The sequence below is a fragment of the Nerophis lumbriciformis genome, linkage group LG31 (assembly GCF_033978685.3).
Source record: "Nerophis lumbriciformis linkage group LG31, RoL_Nlum_v2.1, whole genome shotgun sequence".
NCBI lineage: Eukaryota > Metazoa > Chordata > Actinopteri > Syngnathiformes > Syngnathidae > Nerophis > Nerophis lumbriciformis.
In genome coordinates this window covers 9515001-9540000 of record NC_084578.2, presented here as the reverse complement: position 1 = coordinate 9540000, position 25000 = coordinate 9515001, and the positions used below count along the sequence as shown (strand labels likewise).

General features: G+C 36.5%; 1 protein-coding gene across 1 annotated transcript in view; it reads left to right on the top strand.

Moving 5' to 3' along the window:
- The window catches only part of LOC133574147 (neuropilin-2-like), a 335141-nt gene that overhangs the window by 290233 nt on the left and 19908 nt on the right, over positions 1-25000 (top strand). The window contains exons 14-16 of the mRNA XM_061926222.1: positions 5890-6158; positions 8529-8625; positions 11993-12025. Coding sequence (XP_061782206.1) covers positions 5890-6158; positions 8529-8625; positions 11993-12025 — 399 coding nt within the window. The remainder of the gene's footprint in view (positions 1-5889; positions 6159-8528; positions 8626-11992; positions 12026-25000) is intronic.

The following is a 25000-nucleotide window of genomic DNA, read 5'->3' as shown; positions in this document are numbered from 1 at the left end:
CACTCTATGCCACTGAGAATAATATTAGTATTTAACACAAAATGCAATAGCTTTGAATCGCCCGACTGTGTGTTCACTTCCTGTGGGCTTTTTTTCCACTCTACACTTTAACAACTACAGCAGTGCCTCCATTTACAAACTTAATAGGTTCTCTGATAGAGCTCTTAACTTAAAACACTTGTATCTCAAATGAACATCTCCCATTGAAATGCATTAAAGTTGTTAATTTAATTCATTGATTGTTGTTTGGCCCCCAAAGCAGCACGATTTTAAGATACAACATACCTTTGGAAAAGAAAAACATTAAGATATTGTATACACCCTATTTTCCAGGCTATAAAGGTATATAAGCCGCACCCATTAAATTTTAGAAAAAACTTCTTTTTTTTCTCCATATATTAGCTGCACCGGACTATAAGCCGCAGATATATACGTTGTGAAATGAGAACTACTTTGTAAATGTTTATTTACATACCTTGATTGTTTCCGAACGGTGTCTGTAACACGGCAGTAAAACGGCTGATCAAACAAAACAGAAGTCGTCGTCATGGACCCATTAGCTGTCAATCAGCTAAACAGACTCAATAACTCCACGGTGACGTTTAGGTGAATTTACTGAGGAATTTGTGAAACTGAAACAACACAAAAAGAATGACATTGTAAGTTAATAATACTAACACGGGCACTCGTAAACCTGTTAGCATATTAGCTAATGCGAACGCACTCGCTTGATTACATTACGATAGCACGTACAAATATGCGTGAAAAAAATTCCTACAGACTCAAAAAATAATAATAAATCACAATCAATGGTGTTGTGAATTATTGACCTATTTAAGGCTCCAAATACTTTACATCCGATATTCCACTTTGTTTTTTCAGGGAAAATATTGCAAATTCTGTTTGCCATATAAAAGTGTTTTCTATGGGGGAAAAAAAGAGCTTACCCGGTAAAACAAATAAACAAAAATTCATAAAAAGTTATTATCGACAGATAGATCAGAAGTTGAGATTTATGCGTGGAAAGTAAAAAATTGATAAATAAACTGACTTATTTGTAACACTTTTATGAGTGGGCTTCTTTTGGATCCCAAATAGTTTAGTGTTGTTGTTGTTTTTTTAGGGGGGGGGGGGGGGGGGGGGGGCAGTTTACTGTCATTGCTAAAAAATAATTATAATGAATCATTGACCTATTTAAGGCCCCAATTACTTCACATCAAATGTTCCATTTTGAAATATTTTGGGGTGGAAATTTTGCATATTTTGTGTTTTTGCCACATAAAAGTAAAGTTAGTTTTCTGTGACAAAAAGGGCATAAAACAAACAAACAAATCAAAAATATAAAATATGTATAATCAACAGATAGATTGGAAGTTAATCTACAGATTTAAGCATTGAAAGTAAATTTATTTATTTATTTATTTTTAACACTTTTATGCATGGGGTCCAAGAATTTTAGTGGATTTTTTTTTTTTTTTTTTTAACTGACCTTGCTCAAAAAATAATGACTCAAAATCAATAGTTTTGTGAATTATTTACCTATTCAGGGCAATTATTTCACAACAAATATTCCACTTTGTTTTTCCGGGGAAAACACTGCATATGTTGTGTTTGCCATATAAAAACAAAATGTTCTATGGGGAAAAAAAGGGCATAAAGCAAACAATAACAAAATCATAAAGTTATAATCGACAGATAGATCGGAAGTTGATCTAGGGATTTCGGTGTGGAAAGTAAAAAAAAAAAATTAATAATATTTAAAAAAAGACTAACACTTTTATGAGTGGGGTCCTTTTGGTGCCCAAATAATTTAAGTTTTTTTTTTTTAAACTGTCATTGCTCAAAAAATAATAATGAATCAAAATCCATGTTGTTTTGAATTATTGACCTATTTAAAGCTCCAATTACTTCACATCAAATATTCCATTTTGACATGTTTTTTGGGGAAAATTCTGCATATTTTGTGTTTAACAAAAAAGGCACAAAACATAATAAAAAAAATACCAAAAAATAAACTTTACAACGACAGATCTGAAGTTGATCTACAGATTTAAGCGTTGAAAGTAAAAAAAAAATTGTGCGACTTATTTTTAACACTTTTATGCGTGGACCCCCAATAATTTTAGTGGGATTTTTTTTTTAAACTGGCCTTGCTCAAAAAATAATAATGAATCAAAATCAATAGTTTTGTGAATTATTGACCTCTTTAGGGCAATTATTTTACATCAAATATTCCACTTTGTTTTTTGGGGGGAAATACATGTTCTATGGAAAAAAGGGCATACACGTACAGTACACAAAAACTAAATCATAAAGTTATAATCGACAGATCGGAAATTGATCTCGGGATTTAGGTGTGGAAGTAAAAAAATAAAAACATTAAAAAAACACTTTTATGAGTGGGGTCCTTTTGGTGCCCAAATAATGTTCAAAAAAAATAATTAATGAAAATCAATAGTTTTGTGAATTATTGACATTTTTAAGGCAATTATTTCACAACCAATATTCCACTTAGTTTTTTCGAGGAAAATATTGCATATGTTGTGTTTGCCATATAAAAACATTTTCTATGGAAAAAAGGGCATAAAGCAAACAAAAGAAAATCATAAAAGTATAATCGACAGATAGATCGGAAGTAGATCTCGAGATTTAAGTGTGGAAAGTTTAAAAAAAAAATCAAATTAATAAAATTAAAAATTAAAAAAGGTCCTTTTGGTGGCCAAATAATTAGGGTTTTTTTAAACTACCATTGCTCAAAAGTAATAATGAATCAAAATCAATGTTGTTTTGAATTATTGACCTCTTTAAAGCTCCAATTACTTCACATCAAATATTCTACTTTGACATATTTTTCAGGGAAAATATTGCATATTTTGTGTTTGCCATATAAAAACAAACATTTTCTATGGAAAAAAGGGCATAAAGCAAACAAAAGAAAATCATAAAAGTATAATCGACAGATAGATCGGAAGTTGATCTCGGGATTTAGGTGTGGAAAATTAAAAAAATCAAATTAATAAAATAAAAAATAAAAAAAAGGTCATTTTGGTGGCCAAATAATTAGGTTTTTTTAAAACTACCATTGCTCAAAAATAATAATGAATCAAAATCAATGTTGTTTTGCATTATTGACCTCTTTAAAGCTCCAATTACTTCACATCAAATATTCCACTTTGACATATTTTTCGGGGAAAATATTGCATATGTTGTGTTTGCCATATAAAATCAACATTTTCTATGGAAAAAAGGGCATAAAGCAAACAAAATAAAATCATAAAGTATAATCGACAGATAGATCGGAAGTTGATCTCGGGATTTAGGTGTGGAAAGTTAAAATAAAAAAAAAGGTCCTTTGGGTGGCCAAATAATTCGTTGTTTTTTTTAACTACCATTGCTCAAAAGTAATAATGAATAAAAATCAATGTTATTTTTGAATTATTGATGTATTAAAACTCCAATTACTTCACATTAAATATTCCACTTTGACATATTTTTCGGGAAAAATATTGCATATTCTGTGTTTGCCATATAAAAACAACATTTTCTATGGAAAAAAGGGTATAAAGCAAACAAAAGAAAATCATAAAAGTATAATCGACAGATAGATCAAAAGTTGATCTCAGGATTTAGGTGTGGAAAATTAAAAAAATTAAATTAATCAAATAAAAAATAAAAAAAGGTCATTTTGGTGGCCAAATAATTAGGTTTTTTTAAAACTACCATTGCTCAAAAGTAATAATGAATTAAAATCCATGTTGTTTTGAATTATTGACCTATTTAAAGCTCCAATTACTTCACATCAAATATTCCACTTTGACATATTTATCGGGGAAAATATTGCATATTTTGTGTTTAACAAAAAGGGCACAAAACATAATGAAAAAAACACACAAAAAAGTTTACAACGACAGATCTGAAGTGGATCTAGAGATTTACGCATGGGCAAAAAAATTATATAAGACTTTTTTAAATAATTTTTTTATGACTGAGGACAAAACTTGAGGGGAGCCCTAAAGGGTAAAAAAAAAATCTAGATATTGTATTGGTTTTAATAATATCAAAATAGCCTCCGCATGCTTTGATTTTTCAGTGTGGCCCTCATTAGGAAAAGTCTGGACACTTTAGACAACAAATACACTTTTCTTTGACATGATCTACTCACCATCACAAATATCCAGACGTACAATATGCCACTCCTCGCCATAAAAGTCCTGTAATCACAAATACAAACAAGGTATTTATTATGTCAGTCATGCACCATGACTGACACACACACACACACACACACACACACACACACAGATAATGATGATGCTACATAACTACAAATGATGCACGCTCATACATAAGCACCAACACACTCCCTCCCAGCGTCTCCGCCTCGCTCGCCCATGGAGAGTTGTTAATTAATTCTCTTCCTTTGTACGCTGGGCAAGATCAAAAGCAGAGAAACAAAAAACAAAAAAATTGCTACTTTTTTCTCCCCCTAAATGTGCTTAATGAGCAACTATAATTTGGGTCCCCTTTTTAATGCCTCCAAGTAAAGAAAGTGAGTTAACTCAGCCCAAATACATTATTCATCAGGTTGGAGGAGTTGTTTATGCCTGAGCAGATATACATAGATAGATAGATAGATAGATAGATAGATAGAGTGGGTCTGGGTTAGTTTTTGCCTTACCCCTCACTTAAAACGTGAGTACAGAATTAAGAAAAAATAAAATAAAAAAAGTATTACCGACCTGATAAATCCGAAATAGAAAGAGATGATGCATTATTATCTGCTCACAGATGCTACCTGGTGGTTGTTTGAGCACACTGCAGCTAGTCCTGGATAATTCAACTCCCTAAAGCTTCAGTCGCATGCAGGATTCTCACAGGAATGCGGCAAAAATATGTCACTGTACATAGACACAGTCTATACAGTACCAGGGGGTGTCCAAACTTATATATATATATATATATATATATATATATATATATATATATATATATATATATATATATATATATATATATATATATATATATATATATATTTGTTTTTTTTAGGTAGGTTCAGATTGCTAAAAAAAATAATACAGTAGGGAAGGGATTCATCTGGCCCCATTTTTGGGTGGATCTTGTGTGAAAGGAAGGTGGGGGGGTTTATTAATTTTGCAATGCAGTCTGCTGAAAATAATGGAAAGTGCCACTCCACATAGGAACAATTTTGAAATTGCCACAAAACACATTCTAAGATATTCACCACTCCACTGTCATCTGGCGGCTAAAGTGGATGGTGCACGGCCCAAATGTGTCACGTTTCATGTGTCAGGTAAACCACGACAACTGAGATCATATATCCCCTTCCTGTGTATGTATGTGTATATATATATATATATATATATATATATATATATATATATATATATATATATATATATATATATATATATATATATATATATATAAATAAATGGGTTGTACTTGTATAGCGCTTTTCTACCTTCAAGGTACTCAAAGCACTTTGACACTACTTCCACATTTACCCATTCACACACACATTCACACACTGATGGAGGGAGCTGCCATGCAAGGTGCTAACCAGCACCCATCAGGAGCAAGGGTGAAGTGTCTTGCTCAGGACACAACGAACATGACGAGGTTGGTACTAGGTGGGGATTGAACCATGGACCCTTGGGTTGCGCATGGCCACTCTCCCACTGCGCCACGCCGTATATATATATATAAATAAAGGGGTTACAGGTGATTCAATGGATCCATAGAAAATGTATTAGAGAAAATCATATTTGAGGTTATTTTATCATGGTGTTTGTTTTATTGTAAAAAATATATATATATATATTTCTGCATGTACAAAACAAGTAAGAATAAATGTCCTTCCTGCAGATTTCTCAGGGAACTACCTGCATTTGGACGCGGGGTCTCACACCCTGCGCAAGCGCGCCAGGCTCCTGAGCCCCGAAGTGGCCCCCGAGCAAGGGCCGCTGTGCCTGGTCTTCTACTACCAGCTGCAAGGGGAAGCGCTGGGCAGCCTGAGGGTCCTGCTGAGGGACAGCGACCTGGAAGAGACCTTGCTGTGGACCTTGAAGGGAGATCAGGGCTCTCACTGGCGGGAGGGTCGCACCATTCTGCCCCAAAGCCCCAAGGAATACCAAGTAGGTTGAAACACTTCGGGAAAAATACATTTTTGGTACAACCTTGAAGATTTCTTAAACTTGTTTCACCAACCATCCCCTCAGAAAACACTTGGCTCTCAAGTAAAGTTAAAGTTAAAGTACTCGTGATTGTCACACACACACTAGGTGTGGCGAAATTATTCTCTGCATTTGACCCATCACCCTTGATCACCACCTGGGAGGTGAGGGGAGCAGTGAGCAGCAGCGGTGGCCGCGCCCGGGAATCATTTTTGGTGATTTAACCCCCAATTCCAACCCTTGATGCTGAGTGCCAAGCAGGGAGGTAATGGGTCCAATTTTTATAGTCTTTGGTATGACTCGGGACCTACCGATCTCAGGGCGGACACTCTAGCCACTAAGCCACTGAGCAGGTGGCCTAGTGACCATAATGACCAAAAATAATAATAATATACAGTAGCGCAGTAGGCCCAAGTATTCATTAAAAACAAGGCAGATGTTTTATTTGACAAGCATATTTAATATTGTTGGCCACTATAACATTACACACAGTTTGAACAGTAACACTGTGTTACCTCAGGGTAGCTGTAGCTACAAATGTAGCTTACCACTATCAGTGTGTGAATGTGGAGTGTATATATATATATATATATATATATATACATATATATATATATATATGGATTGTTTTTGTGCAGAGAACTCCGGGCATTTTGCATATAATGCATATAATACTCTGTGACCCAGACCGCTCTGGCTGCAGTGCCCTCTGCTGGTTGTATGTCACATTTTTATATTTATACATTTTATTTGTGCATATTTTCTCATTTCAAAAATATATTTACAAATACGCGTTTATTCATACAAATCATTTATTTATAGAGGGGGGGTTACCCACATATGCGGTCCTCTCCAAGGTTTCTCATAGTCATTCACATTGATGTCCCACTGGGGTGAGTTTTTCCTTGCCCTTATGTGGGCTCTGTACCAAGGATGTCGTTGTGGCTTGTGCAGCCCTTTGCTATATAAATAAACAATGATTGATTGATTGATTTGTATATCACATTTGTATTTGTATAATTATTAATATATGAATATGTATTAATATCATATTGATATATATAAGTTGATGTGAGACAATTATACTTCCATACACCGGACTATAAGCCGCAGATACTGTATATGCGTTGCGAAATTAGTTATTTACACAGAAAGATTTGGTAAATGTTTATTTACATACCTTAATTGTTTCCAAACGGTGTCTGTAGCACGGCAGTAAAACGGCTGATTAAACAAAACAGAAGTCATGGACCCACTAGCTGCGGAAGCTCCAATCAGCTAAACAGACTCACTAACTCCACGATGACATTTTGGGAAATTTGCTGAGGAATTTGTGAAACTGAAACAATACAAAAAGAATGCCATTGTAAGTTAGTAATACTAACAGACACTAGTAAACATGTTAGCATATTAGCTCATGCTAACAACGTTAGCTTGATTACAAGTTAGCTTGCACAAATATGCTTTAACCTCTAAAGGCTTAGTGGCCACATGCGTGGACAGCAACTTTTAGCTTTTATTTCCAAAATTGTGTATACTACTGAATTGGGGTCTTATGGCCGCTTATGTGGACACTTATACTGACATCTAGTGGTGTCAGAAGAGTATAACATACAATGGTATTTGGACAAAAACGTGTAAAAATAAAAATGTGCATGTCACTACACATGAAGTACATCATATTAAAAGATGATTTTTACTTTTTATTCTAATTAGGGTCCATCCATCCATCCATTTTCTACCGCTTATTCCCTTTTGGGGTAGCGGGGGGCGCTGGAGCCTATCTCAGCTACAATCGGGCGGAAGGCGGGGTATACCCTGGACAAGTCGCCACCTCATCGCAGGGCCAACACAGATAGACAGACAACATTCACACTCACATCCACACACTAGGGCCAATTTAGGGTCCAATAAGCCCAAATAGCGAAGAGAAATTAAAAAAAAAGCGTGTAAACAAACAGCTTGGGCTTTAAGAGGTTAAAACACTCCTGTAGACGTCACACATGGGACGGTTTGGTAAGTATGAATAGTTGTAGTTATATTGTAAAACTTACAAATGTTTCTTGGAGTGATGAATGAAGAATCCATACGAGTAGAAGCGTTATGGACGGCCGGGAGACGAACACAAACACCCTTAAATTGAAGGACAACTGCAGTGAGCGAACTCATCCACAAGAAGGCAGCATAGCACAAATAATAAAACCCTTTCTATGTGTATTTGCTTGTTTTTTTTTTAAATAAAAATATTTCAAGCCGCATATTGTCCGGAATTTACAGAATCTCATGTCAATCTGCAAATGAAACTGATATTGTGTCCTCCTCCCTTTGCAGGTGGTGTTTGAAGGGTTCTTCGACCACCCGACCAGGGGCCACATCCGCATAGACAACATTCACATGAGTAACAGCATCAGTCTGGAGCAGTGCACACGTAAGTCCGATGACGGCGCGTTGAGTCTGCCGGGCAAAAAGAAAGTAGGAGAACTCATTATTAGATTTAGCATTTACAGGCGTTAAGAAGGAGAAATAACAAATGAAACTAGGCCACAAACTGCCGTCGGGCATTTTGACTTATCTTTTATTACATATCTTTTTCCTTTTAGTTTTCAACATCACCCACCCTGTAATTTTGCGATTCTCATCCTTTCTTCTCTTGCTCTCTCATGTCCCATCTCGGTGCTCACTTTGGGTCATCATCAGGCTTTCAAATGAAACGAGCCTCCGAGCAATATTTTGGGGGTAGGAGTGTGTGTGTGTGTGTGTGTGTGTGTGTGTGTGTGTGTGTGTGTGTGTGTGTGTGTGTGTGTGTCATTCTGACACACACACACACTTCTAATACCGCATTTTTCGGAGTATAAGTCGCTCCCGAGTATAAGTCGCACCGGCCGAAAATGCATAATAAAGAAGGAAAAAAACATATATAAGTCGCAAGAATAGACTTTTGAAAGGCAGTTTAAAATAAATAAAGAATAGTGAACAACAGACTGAATAAGTGTACGTTATATGAGGCATAAATAACCAACTGAGAACGTGTCTGGTATGTTAACGTAACATATTATGGTAAGAGTCATTCAAATAACTATAACATATAGAACATGCTATACGTTTACCAAACAATCTGTCAAGACGTGGACTATGGTGTGTTTGTTTTCCCGAGATGCAAGTAAAGCTGGACTGGTCATGGCGTGAAGGTAAATACATATTTATTTATATTTATTTATAACACTCAAAGGAACAAAAAGCGTGCTCAGGGCGGATGTACAAACTTGACTAACGAAACAAAAAGACTTGCACGTGGGCAAAAACTGTGAACAATTAAACAAAAACACTAACTGTGGCATTAATAAACAAAAAAAAAACTTACTTGGCATGGACTATGAAGTGCGCAGAGGTAAAAGTGTGACAGGGGTATGAATCCGGGATTTCGCCAGAACGACGATCTGAAAACAATGAACTTAAATACTACCGACATGATTAACGAAAACAGGTGCGTGACTCAAAACGTGAAACAGGTGCGTGACGTGACAGGTGAAAACTAATGGGTTGCTATGGTGACAAAACAAAAAGTGCACAAAAAGTCCAAAAACAAAACCGAACATGACTAAAACAAAACATGATCACACAGACATGACACAATCTGTCACTCCTAATCGCTAAATCCCATGAAATCTTATACGTCTAGTCTCTTACGTGAATGAGATAAATAAATTTATTTGATATTTTACGCTAATGTGTTAATAATTTCACACATACCGTATTTTTTGGACTATAAGTCGCAGTTTTTTTCATAGTTTGGCCGGGGGTGCGACTTATACTCAGGAGCGACTTATGTGTGAAATTATTAACACATTAGCGTAAAATATCAAATAATATTATTTATCTCATTCACGTAAGAGACTAGACGTATAAGATTTCATGGGATTTAGCGATTAGGAGTGACAGATTGTTTGGTAAACGTATAGCATGTTCTATATGTTATAGTTATTTGAATGACTCTTACCATAATATGTTAAATTAACATACCAGGCACGTTCTCAGTTGGTTATTTATGCCTCATATAACGTACACTTATTCAGCCTGTTGTTCACTATTCTTTATTTATTTTAAATTGCCTTTCAAATGTCTATTCTTGGTGTTGGCTTTTATCAAATAAATTTCCCCAAAAAATGCGACTTATACTCCAGTGCGACTTATATATGTTTTTTCCCTTCTTTATTATGCATTTTCGGCCGGTGCCTCTTATACTCCGAAGCGACTTATACTCCGAAAAATACGATAAGTCGCTCCTGAGTATAAGTCGCACCCCCGGCCAAACTATGAAAAAAACTGCGACTTATAGTCCGAAAAATACGGTAATACAAAATATCAATACAAAGTGTCAAGACAGAATAAACTCTGCTGCTGCAGCAACAGAGAAACAGTTCCTAAGATATATAGATATCTAATGTATTTATACATTGTTTATGTAGGATATACGCATGTATATATAACCTAATCATATTGTTTCTTCAACTTAAAAATAGCTGACTGTTTTTTTCCCCCTTCTCTGCACTGCAAAAAGTCAGTCTTCAAAAACAAGAAAAAATAATGCAAAAATGAGGGGTATTTTATTTGAACTAAGCAAAATTATCTGCCAATAAAACAAGAAAATTTGGCTTGTCAAGACTTTCCAAAACAAGTAAAATTAGCTAACCTCAATGAACCCAAAAATACCTTAAAATAAGTATATTCTCACTAATAACAAGTGCACTTTTCTTGGTAGGAAAAAAAGAGACCTTTTTGCTCAATATGTTGAAAAATATTCTTAAATTAAGCAAATGCTAGTGCCATTATCTTGACATAATGATATGCGCTCGGCATCATGAATTTTTTTTTTCATGCTTGAAATAAGGAATTATTACTTTAAAAAAATAGTTTTATGCTTGTGAGTGTTGATGACACAACTTTGCATCAGTTGATATTCTAGTTTCAAGCATGTTTTACTCAATATAGGTCATCACATCTCAGCTACAAGCTGTAATATCTTACTGAGATCATTTAGGACCAAAACCCTTAAAACAAGTAAAACACTCTAACATAAAATCTGCTTAGTGAGAAGAATTATCTTATCAGACAGAAAATAAGCAAATATCACCCTTATTTGAGATATTTCATCTTACTTAGATTTCAGTTTTTGCAGCGTGGGATTATATTCCCAGTTTTGATCTCGGACGTCTGCTCACTTATAGCATATAAGAATATTATATTACTGTTAAGCAAACTATGAATAATAAAACATGTGTCCTTTATCATAGCTACACGTATGACAAAAAAAACGTGTGAATATCAGTGGTATTCAGTGAGATAAGATGAATTAAATGCGCTGACAGTTCATTGCTCCTGCCAAATGAATTGCACTGAGTGGAGCGGATCACCACTCCAAGATGGCGGCCCCGCGTCTCGTCAGCGCCAGATGCTGCGTCTACTTATACGATGTCTATAGTTTCCTTCTTAAAGATCTAAAAAATATATTTGGGAATATCCGGAGCCTTAATGTGCCCAGGTTTGGCATAGAGTATATAGCAATGATGGTTATGCAGTGTGTTCCGGGTTATTATACAACAGAATGAAATGATGTTCTCCTCACATAAACGTTCTTATAGCAATGATCATCATCATTGCACACTGATGAATACTGTAAATTAGCCGTGTGCGTCCCACTGAAAGCAGACAATTATTACAGCGAACATTCTCCAACCTGAAGAGGCGACCATAGAAGAGCCATCAAATAATTATTATTTTTTTCTTGTTATTTACAGAGCCTTTTCCTCCATTGACTCCCGGCATAACAAGTAAGTGTCTTTTAATATTTCCTGTGCAAAATGTCTGCGCTTCCTGCTTGTGGCTCAGCTCAGCTTCAAGCCCTGCTTGGTCTTAAATAACATTGTGGACGTTTCATCAAAAGTTGTCATTCATTCCACAAAAAACGTAAACAATTTCTGACTGAAAGGCAACATTTAGTTACACGTACATAACTAAAACAAGGCAGGGTAGCTTGTATGCATAAAAAAATGTGCATACTTCATGTACAGTAGAGAAGGGATTCTTATGGCCCCGCTTTTGGGTGAATCTCGTGTGAGAGGAAGAGGGGGGTTGATCATTTTGCAATGTGGTTTGCTGAAAATGATGGAAAGCGCCACTCTGCATGGCAACCGACGTTGTGGTTAGAGTTGGAATTGCCCCAAAACTAGAGATTTCCGATAATATCGGACAGCTTTAAATATGTAATATCGGGAATTATCGGTATCTGTTTCAAAAAGTTAAATGTATGGCTTTTTAAAACGCTGCTGTGTACACGTACGTAGGGAGAAGTACAGCGCGCCAAAAAACCTTAAAGGCACTGCCTTTGCGTGCCGGCTCAATCACATAATATCTACGGCTTTTCACACACACAAGTGAATGCGAAGCATACTTGGTCAACAGCCATGCAGGTCACACTGAGGGTGGCCGTATAAACAACTTTAACACTGTTACAAATATGCGCCACACTGTGAACCCACACCAAACAAGAATGACAAACACATTTCGGGAGAACATCCGCACCGTAACACAACATAAACACAACAGAACAAATACCCAGAACCCCTTGCAGCACTAACTCTTCCGGGACGCTACAATATGCACCCCCCGCTACAACCCTATCCACCCCCGCCCCTCCTCAACCTCCTCATGCTCTCTCAGGGAGAACATGTCCCAAATTCCAAGCTGCTGTTTTGAGGCATGTTAAAAGAAAATAATGCACTTTGTGACTTCAATAATAAATATGGCAGTGCCATGTTGGCATTTTGTTCCATAACTTGAGTTTATTTATTTTGGAAAACCTTGTTACATTGTTTAATGCATCCAGCGGGGCATCACAACAAAATTAGGTATAATAATGTGTTAATTCCACGACTGTATATATCGGTATCGGTTGACATTCTGTAATTAAGAGTTGGACAATATCGGAATATCGGCAAAAAAGCCATTATCGGACATCTCTACCCAAAACCCATTCTAATGCCATCTGGCGGCTAAAGTGGATAGTGCACGCCCCATATTTGTCACGTTTCTTGTGTCAGGTAAACTGGGACAAATGGGGCCATATGAACCCCCTTCCTACTGTATATATACAATATACAGTATGAGGACTCACTGCACTGTCCAAACATGTCTTCCTGCACACAGGCTGATGTTCTTTGTTATGTGTCAGGTCCTTAGTAGATCTCAGTGGGAAAAAGTCACAAATGTATTTGCTGAACTGCTGAGTCGTTAGTCTGACATGACTGGCTTTAATATTTCAGTGGAGTATAAGATTAATGTGATGGAGAAATGTTACAGTTGAGAAATGTTTCGTTGTTCCTTTTTCAGTGAGATGAATCAGTTATGTATTTTCTTGTAAGAGATATATGAGCACATGCAGCAACATAGGTTATGGTCACACTCATGACATCAGGGGTGGGTGATACTGCCCATTTTGGTACCGATCTGATACCAAGTAAACACGGGACCAGTGTCATTGAATGAGTTTGTGATAGTTCCTTTTAATTTGTTGATGGTGATTATAATCAGCGTAAAACAGAGGACCAAGATTTTAGGCAACCAAAAAAGTAATAGATTTGTCAACAAACTCACTGTACAGCGGAACCTCCATTTACAGACTTGTTTGGTTCTTAAACATGGTCCGTGAACTGAAATGTTTGTATAGTGAAGCATAGTTCCTGATAAGAAGAAACAATGTATATCATATGTCGAGACGGCCATTGAGATATTTTTATATCGAGATATATATATATATGTATGTATATATGTATATGTAAATATGTATATGTGCGTATATATATATATATATATATATATATATATATGTGTGTGTGTGTCTGTATATATATATATATATATATATATGTATATATATATATAAATATATATATATATATATGTATAAATATATATATCTATATAAATATATATATATACATATATATATATATACATATATATATATATATATATATATATAAATATATACATATATATATATATATATACATATATATATATATATATATATATATATATATATATATATATACATATATATATATATGTATATATATATATATATATATATATATATATACATATATATATATATATATATATATATATATATATATATATATACATATATATATATATATATATATATATATATATATATATATATACATATATATATATATATATATATATATATATATATATATATATATATATATATATATATATATATATATGTATGTATATATATATATATATATATATATATATATACAACTTGTAGATAATCCTTATAGTCAGGACCAAAAAATGTGAAGTTCTGGATCATCATTTGTCCCAAAGTAGTCTTTGTTATCTCTCATGAAGTCTGCCATTAGTAGTAGTGGTGTTGTTGTTGAAGGGAAAAGCGAACGTTGTGATGCATCTGTGAAATTAATATGCTGCTGTATGCTTAAAATGAACATGTTACCGCATTACATACAGGTATATACTTACAGTGTGTATATAAAACCTTAAAGGAGGTGTTTGGATGTTTTTTAAGGACTTTACAGGCGGAATTGAGTGACTCTTATTGACTGCATTGCTAGCTGACTTCTGCTATCGATTTTTTTTTATATATAGAATGCATAAAAAAATTCAAAGGATGTGTTCTTCTGTTACAATTCCCCTTCAAGCATTTCAAATTCAAAATTTTGCAATAGCAAAGAAAAATTTGTATGAAGTGCGTGTGTGTGTGTGTGTGTGTGTTCTTGTATTTCTACCCTTCTTGAGACATCAACAAGGAAAAGTAGCTTCCATATGAGGAGGTGTGAACAAGTTAGGACATAAATCATGGTCCCAATACGGAAAACCATTGCATTTAATAGAGAATGTCTCATTTGCACCCCTGGTGGTGAAATCTATCAAAATGAAGGCGGTCCCAAAAAGGAGGGATTTTTCAAATTGACTGTGTGTCGGTTTTAAAAGTGCTCCCCCTCTGGTCAACATATGAAATAACAAGTGTGTGTAAAAATTTGAAGTGCTCCCTCTCTGGCCAACGTATGTAAAAACAAGTGTGTAAGAAATTGAAATGCGCCCCCTCTGGTCAAAATTAATTTAAAAAAATATGTATATAGAGACATACTGTAATAACTTGAAGTAATAAAATGAAGATTAAAAACCAATTACAAACAAAAAAACAAATAACAAATAATTAACTAAAAGCTTACCTTTTTTATATTTGCATAGTCTGTATGTATTATTAATGTTGTAAATACAAATCTTTATATATCTAGAAAGAGTGGTCCTAAAGAGGTAGGCATTATTCGGAGGTCTCAAAAAGGTAACAAATACAAGAATGTGTGTGTACGCATGTGTGCGTGAGAAATCATCATAAACATTGTTTGGTTAGTGTCAGTTGTGTTCCAATCCCAAAAATAGTCAAAACAAAGAGCGAAACCGTCTGATGACCTACTCAGGCTCATTTACAAGTACCGTATTTTTCGGAGTATAAGTCGTACCGGCCGAAAATGCATAATAAAGAAGGAAAAAAACATATAAGTCGCACTGGAGTATAAGTCGCATTTTTGGGGACATTTATTTGATAAAAGCCAACACCAAGAAAAAATGATAAATGAATGGGTTATACTTGTATAGCGCTTTTCTACCTTCAAGGTACTCAAAGCGCTTTGACAGTATTTCCACATTCATCCATTCACACACACATTCACACACTGATGGCGGGAGCTGCCATGCAAGGCGCTAACCAGCACCCATCAGGAGCAAGGGGTGAAATGTCTTGTCCAAGGACACAACGGACGTGACTAGGATGGTAGATGGTGGGGATTGAACCCCAGTAACCAGCAACCCTCCGATTGCTGGCACGGCCACTCTACCAACTTCGCCACGCCGTCCGAATAGACATTAGAAAGGCAATTTAAAATAAATAAAGAATAGTGAACAACAGGCTGAATAAGTGTACGTTATATGAGGCATAAATAACCAACTGAGAACGTGCCTGGTATGTTAACATAACATATTATGGTAAGAGTCATTCAAATAACTATAACATATAGAACATGCTATATGTTTACCAAACAATCTGTCACTCCTAATCGCTAAATCCCATGAAATCTTATACGTCTAGTCTCTTACGTGAATGAGCTAAATAATTTTATTTGATATTTTACGGTAATGTGTTAATGATTTCACACATAAGTCGCTCCTGAGTATAAGTCGCACCCCCGGCCAAACTATGAAAAAAACTGCGATTTATAGTCCGAAAAATACTGTAATCAGATTTCAGTCATTAGCATACAGCTTTGGATGTATACAGAAGTATCGTATTTTTCGGACTAGAAGTCGCAGTTTTTTTCATAGTTTGGCCGGGCTCCAGTGCGATTTATATATGTTTTTTTCTTTCTTTATTATGCATTTTCGGCCGGTGCGACTTATACTCCAGTGCGACTTATTTATGTTTTTTTCTTTCCTTATTATGCATTTTCGGCAGGTGCGACTTATACTCCAGTACGACTTATTTATGTTTTTTTCTTTCCTTATTATGCATTTTCGGCAGGTGCGACTTATACTCCGGTGCGACTTATACTCCGAAAAATACGGTATATTATAGATGGCGATGGACAGTCAATACAAAAATATACAAAAGAATAGTTATGTAAAATCTGTTAAAAAATGTTGTGCATATTTTATCTTCCTCTGCTACTTCCCTTCATCTTCCCATGTACTGACCCACACATCCTTCTGGACCCACACAGCCCTCACCTCCATCTATCCACACCAGCAAGTCACAGTCCAGAATCTGCATTCTGCTAAATGCATGGCATGTGCATTTGCACGTTAACACGCCGTTTGCATCAACCTCAACGCGTTGATGAAAAACAGCAAGAGGAAGTCACTCACCTCGCTTGGGACGTAGACTCTGAGTCCTTTTACCCTGCATTTGCATTTCTTTGCACACGGTCGCCGCTGTGAATACCAAGCAAACATTAGGTGTTAAATAATGTTTGCACATTTCAGCTCACTACTGCAAATATCCTGACCATTTGCCAAACCAATTTGAAAATAATCAATGGGAAACATGTTAAAAGGTATTTAGCAAGCCTGGTAAACAATGTTGGAAAGACGGTTTTCAGCATGCATTCGCAACTGTACGAATTGGTTCTTGAACAGGGTTTGTAAATAGGAAAGTTTATACAGTGGAACCTCGCTTTATGAACGTTTCGATTTACGAGCTTTTAGAACGAGCTTGATTAATTTATTTTGTGTCACGCCTGCAGGCAAAAAGCAGGGCGCCGCATTTTTGTGAGGAGGCACAGCCCTCCTTGTTACTTGCTATATAGCATGTGTGCCTTTTTTTTCTGTGTTTTTTCACCCTTTGACAAGTTTTGTCCACTTTGACAACTCAATATGAGTCCCAAAAAGACAAAAAAAAACAGTGTGGAATGGAGGGAAAACGTTAATGGCACTCACAAGTACGGAAAAATTGACAAAGCAGGCATGGTACTAAAGCACGTTTTAATTGTGATGAGACCGGACTTTTCTGGAAATATGCCAGAGCAGACTTATTTCACAGCGGAAAAAAAGACTCTTTCAAGGCCATTGACAAAGTGAGAACAACTACCGTATTTTTCGGAGTATAAGTCGCTCTGGAGTATAAGTCGCACTGGCCGAAAATGCATAAAAAAGAAGGGAAAAAACATACATATATAAGGTGCACTGGAGTATAAGTCGCATTTTTGGGGGAAATTTATTTGATAAAACCCAACACCAAGAAAAGACATTTAAAAGGCAATTTAAAATAAATAAAGAATAGTGAACAACAGGCTGAATAAGTGTACGTTATATGAGGCATAAATAACCAACTGAGAACATGCCTGGTATGTTAACGTAACATATTATGGTAAGAGTCATTCAAATAACTATAACATATAGAACATGCTATACGTTTACCAAACAATCTGTCACTCCTAATCGCTAAATCCCATGAAATCTTATACGTCTAGTCTCTTACGTGAATGAGCTAAATAATATTATTTGATATTTTACGGTAGTGTGTTAAAAATTTCACACATAAGTGGCTCCTGAGTATAAGTCGCACACTATGAAAAAAACTGCGACTTATACTCCGAAAAATACGGTCGCTGAACTGTCCTCATATATTCAGCCGCCCTGCCAACAAGCACACACACTGTCACTAGCTCTGTGGTGCGCTGAGTTTGAAATCACAAAATACCTGGACTTAACAGCCAGCGCAGGCCACTGCAATGATTAGGAATACAAAATAAAATCCTCTTTACCTTGTCGGTAATCTTCCCAGGATGGTGAGGGTTTGAAGGCTTGCTGTGGATACTTCCTGAATGTTTCAAAGCACACATTGCTTTCTTTGGACTCGTATTGAGCTAGCAAACCTGGAAAAATGATGTAAAAAACCTATAAAAAAGACACTTAAAAAGCACACAAACTAGTACGAAGCACAAAAGGTAATGATAGCATTGCTCCGCTGACTGAATGAGTACTGGAGATGGATATGCTTCCGGGCACACAATGTGTGGCTGAAAAAAATGTGTACACTGAGACAAGGTTCGTACATCAAAGCATAATGTTATTACGCCTATGGTTCCTAAATCGAAACGTTCTTACAATGAGGGGTTTGTAAATCGAGGTTCCACTGTGTTTGCAATAGCAATTGATTAGTCATTAGTCATCAATATGTCACAATGAAACATAGGGCCAGATACTGTGAAGGATATAAATGTTACACAGTGACATCATCACATATCCTTCTGAAGAACCAGCGTCCTCTGCAGTGGGTATTTGTTTTAGTCAGTTACCGTATTTTCTGGACTATGAGACGCTACTTTTTTTTTTTTTACCAAGCTTTACACACTGCGGCTAATAAAACGGTGCGGCTAATCTGTGGATTTTTTTCCCCCAACAGCCATAATGTTTTGTATACAACTTACTTACATAGTAGTAACATCGACACAAAGACTGAAAGGTGTGTTATTGTTTGTGCTACGGCGTCTTCTTTTGGACGAGTTCACTCACTGCAGGCGCTGCGGGTTGAAAGTCGACAGTATTTCCTTCCGTTTTGTGCCTTGAACCGGAAGTATGAGTTCCGTTCCGCCTACAAGTCTAAGTTTTACAACATAATTACAACTATTCATACTTACTCAAATGTCACATGTTTGAGAGTAGTTTTTTCATGCATATCTGTACGTGCAACCTTTATGTAATCAATGCTCGCGTCATTAGCATTAGCTAAGATGCTAACACATTTACAAGTGCCTGTTTTAGTATTAGTAACTTACAACGGCATCAGTAAATTCACCAAAACGTCATTGTAGAGTTATTGAGTCTATTTAGCTGATTGGAGAGCGAGCTTCCGCAGCTTATGTTTTGTTTGATCAAGCGTTTTACTGCCGTGTTACAGACATCGTTTGAAAAACAACTATGGTATGTAAATAAACATTTACCAAATCTTTATGTGTAAATATCTCATTTCGCAACGTATATATCTGCGGCTTATAGTCTCGTGTATGGAAGTAGAATTGTCTCACATCAACTTATATATATATATCAATATGATATTAATACATATGCATATATTAATAAATATACAAACACAAATGTGATATACGTATAAATAAACGCGTATTTGTAAATATATTTTTGAAATTTGAAAATATATACAAATAAAAAGTATGAATATAAAAATGTGACATACAAATAAATCAAGAATTTGTATAAATAAACATACATTTGTAAATATATTTTTGAGATTTTAATATAAATATGCTTGATTTTGTATTTGTATTTGTATTGAATTTGCATATGTGGATCGTTTTTTTGCTTTTGTGTCGATGAGACATTCCTCTCACAAACCAGATGCACAAATAAATGTGACCTACACACTCCCCTGAACAACCAGCAGAGGGCACTGCAGCCAGAGCGGTCTGGGTCACAGAGCATTATATGCAAAATTCCCGGAGTTCTCTGCACAAAAACAATCCACGTCTTTACAGAGAGAACACACAACGGGCCTGAGCTTGCCAACGTTAGCGTTGTATTAGCTAATGCTAATTTATCCAGTTAATCTGAAAGACCGTGCTAGCTGCTTATTTTATTGTATCAATGCCGTTTAATGACCTTGTCCCGATGTAGATACTGATCTCTTATCAGTGCAATGTGTGTCAAATCATCTCAAAAGTCATGACGTAATATGATCCTCCCTAGTGTGCCTCTGATTGGCTCGCCAGTGTCTGACCATGTCTGTGACCCAGACCGGTCTAGCTGCAGTGCCCTCTGCTGGTTGTTCAGGGGAGTGTGTAGGTCACATTTATTTGTGCATCTGGTTTGTGGGAGGAATGTCTCATCGACACAAAAGCAAAAAAGCGATCCACATATGCAAATTCAATACAAATACAAAATCAAGCATATTTATATTCAAATCTCAAAAATATATTTAGAAATACACGTTAATTTATACAAATTCTTGATTTATTTGTATGTCACATTTTTATATTCATACATTTTATTTGTACCGTATTTTTTGGACTATAAGTCGCAGTTTTTTTTCATAGTTTGGCCGGGGGTGCGACTTATACTCAGGAGCGACTTATGTGTGAAATTATTAACACATTACTGTAAAATATCAAATAATATTATTCATCTCATTCACGTAAGAGACTAGACGTATAAGATTTCATGGGATTTAGCGATTAGGAGTGACAGATTGTTTGGTAAACGTATAGCATGTTCTATATGTTATAGTTATTTGAATGACTCTTACCATAATATGTTACCGGTATGTTAACATACCAGGCACGTTCTCAGTTGGTTATTTATGCCTCATATAACGTACACTTATTCAGCCTGTTGTTCACTATTCTTTATTTATTTTAAATTGCCTTTCAAATGTCTAATCTTGGTGTTGGGTTTTATCAATTAAATTTCCCCAAAAAATGCGACTTATACTCCAGTGCGACTTATTTTTTTTTCCTTTTTTATTATGCATTTTCGGCTGGTGCGACATATACCCCGGAGCGACTTATACTCCGAAAAATACGGTATATATTTTCAAATCTCAAAAATATATTTACAAATACGCGTTTATTTATACAAATTATTTATTTGTATATTACATTTGTATTTGTATTTGTACATTTATTAATATATGCATATGTATTAATATCATATTCATATATATATAAGTTGATGTGAGACAATTCTACTTCCATACACTGGACTATAAGCCACAGATATATACGTTGCGAAATTAGATATTTACACAGAAAGATTTGGTAAATGTTTAAATGTTTCTAAACGGTGTCTGTAAAACAGCAGTAAAACGGTTGATCAGACAATTCTACTTCCATACCGGTGCAGATGATATATGGAAGGAAACACAAAACGGTTTATATACCGGTGCACTCTATAGTCCAAAAAATAGGTACATATTTCCTGAAAAAATAGCCCTATTTTGCAAAACATCCACTGCAGAGAACGATGGGTTCTCATGAGGATATCCACCCCAAAAATCTTGAGCCTAAATAGGAGATGTTTTTGTGTGGTCAATTTAGGTTTCAGTAAGACTAACAAGTACAGCAAGCGGGCTTCTATATTCACCAAACCGTGGTTGTTCTGGTAGAGGCACACAATAATGGTGGTAGTCGCCAATGAAGAAGAGGGTTTTGCTAATGGTCAATCATAGCTTTTAACCACCTTGTGTCGCCTGCATGCCCGCCTCCCACCATTGCTGAACCATCTAGTAACGTGTCCTCCTACCCCCCCAGGGGGTGCCATGTCTGGGATGGAACCTACTGTAGACACAGTGGAAGTGCAGACCATTGCTGCCCACTGGTACTACTTGTTAGCGGGAGGAGGCGCCCTCTTTCTTCTGGTGTCTGTAATTGTGGCGGCGATATTGTGCTGCTCTCGGTACCATCGGGGCTCCAAGAAGAGCGGCGGTAGCCACCATCATTCGGTGACGTACCATAACAGCCAACATCTCAGTCACCCAAACTGCTTCTACAACCGCAACTCCAGCTGTAACCTGACCCACAACCAAAACCTGCCTCAGCCTGATAGCGGGCCAAGCCTTGAGCCCATGCTGGCGGTCAAACCGGACGACTGCGGCGATTCGCGGTGTTGAAACCTGGACTGTGTGGGACTCAAACCCTATTTGAACTTCCTGGAAGTCTCTAGTCAGCGGGGTCGCCTCTTTGGATACATGACGACACCTTCCTGTCGCCAATGATTGACGCAATGGACTGATCAGGATGCACCTTCTCTTCCACTTCCTGCTTGGCTTGGCGACGTTACGCCGACGAGAGAAAGAACAATTCCTAACTTGACTCTCACTGACCGGTTCTGTCGTCCAGGGAGACCGGATAACATTCACCTGAAACGGAGCACACCGTGGAAACCTGTTTCTTCTTCTTCTTGGGTGGAATTCAGAGCAGGATGCATCTGTGGGGTCCACTCTGATCCGTGGTGTGGACTTGATAACCTATCTTGGGGGTCATGTCGGACATGGAAAGCGTTTTTGTGGCTGAGAGACGGAAAGATTCGGTGATTGACAAGTACACCTTCAATGTCAGGTGTGATGTTCCTTTGGTCAGTCGGTGAAGACCCTCTTCCTGGCGTCCACACACAAAACCTATCTGCACCTTGGGCTATGTCCACACAAACACTGCTCTTTTGTTGTTTATTTTATTTTATTTTTTTACAATTTAACCAATTTTCTTTGTCTTTTCTGAACCGCATTTCATATCACTAAAAGTATGCCTCGAGAAAAGCTGTTTTTGACCGCGTAATCAGGGGTGTCAAACTTATTTTCGCCGCAGTTATGGCTGTCCCCAGAGGGCCGCTTGTAAAAGTGAGTAATACATTAATATCAATTAATGTGATTAATTAAAAATAATAATAATAATACGATAGCCAAGGCGTGGCTAACGTATTATTTTGAAAGAAAATGAACTGTCATAGATGTGTCCGTTTGGAGAAGGAAGTCGGCATTTTACGACGTATAACTTCACTTCCGCGCTTTCTTTTCCTTTGGCGCACTGCCATCAGAAGAGTCTGCCTCGTGCTGATTTTTTTTAGTATAGTATCGCTCTTTTACGAAAGTGCCTCGCATCAATGACGCATAAACGTCATAAACCAAGGACCGCCTGTATTTATTTCGTATTTAGGCGGGTTATTTATAGTTGTCAAGGTTTCCCTTTTTGCAATTTCTTGTGCCTTTTGGTTTTGACTAGAGATGTCCGATAATATCGGGCTGACGATATTATCGGCCGATAAATCCTTTAAAAGGTGATATCGGAAATTATCGGTATCGGTTTCAATAAGTAAAATGTATGACTTTTGAAGACGCCGATGTACGGAGTGGTACACGGACGTAAGGAGAAGTACAGAGCGGCAATAAACCTTAAAGGCACATAATATCTACGGCTTCTCACACACACAAGTGAATGCAAGTACAGGTCACACTGAGGGTGGCCGTATAAACAACTTTAACACTGTTACAAATATGCGCCACACTGTGAACCCACACCAAACAAGAATGACAAACACATTTCGGGAGAACATCCTCACCGTAACACAACATAAACACAACAGAACAAATACCCAGAAACCCTTGCAGCACTAACTCTTCCGGGACGCTACAATATACACCCCCCGCTGCCCCCTACCCCCTCCCGCCCCCCACCTCAACCCTGCTCCCGCCCCCTACCCCGCCCACCTCAACCTCCTCATGCTCTCTCAGGGAGAGCATGTCCCAAATTCCAAGCTGCTGTTTTGAGGCATGTTAAAAAAAAATAATGCACTTTGTGACTTCAATAATAAATATGGCAGTGCCATGTTGGCACTTTTTTTCTATAACTTGAGTTGATTTATTTGGGAAAACCTTGTTACATTGTTTAATGCATCCAGCGGGGCATCACAACAAAATTAGGCATAATAATGTGTTAATTCCACGACTGTATATATCGGTATCGGTTGATATTGGAATCGGTAATTAGGACAATATCGGCAAAAAAGCCATTATCGGACATCTCTAGTTTTGACCCAAACTTCATCAAAGGTTTTTGGCACCACTTGTTGCATGCGTTTCAATCAATTTTTTTATTTTATTTTTATTTTTTTGATACATCGTAATGTAATACAATTTATTTTTGGAGCAAAAGTGTGGACATGGCCCAAGAGAGCCCCATTCTTACAAGCAAACAAAAAGCATATGCACGAACTGGTTACAGCACATGAAAAAAAGAGCTTTTTTTTTTATTATGCGAGAAATGACTACAAAGTTGTGCCTGGATCCTACGGATATGTGAAGCCTGTGTCTGCATCTTTGTATGTTCCTCACCTGTTCCACACACACCTGGAATGAAGTATTTAGCTCCCAATAACTGAGGCTGCAGGTTTCTTTCTTGGTGGCCACGCATTGGTCGATTTATTGATTGATTGGAAAATGTGCTGCACTGAGCTTTTTTTTTTCTTTCCATCGTGTAAGACCAAGCAAATACGCAGTAACCTCTGACCTCATGCAGCCTTTTAAGGGGAACTGCACTTTTTTGGGGGGGAATTTTGCCTATCGTTCACAATTATTATGAAAGACATCACGACGGATGGATTTTTTTTTTAATGCATTCTAAATATTAAATCAACTTAAATAAAAGTCCCCTTACAGCGGAGCCAAAGAGTAACTCTACTATTCCACC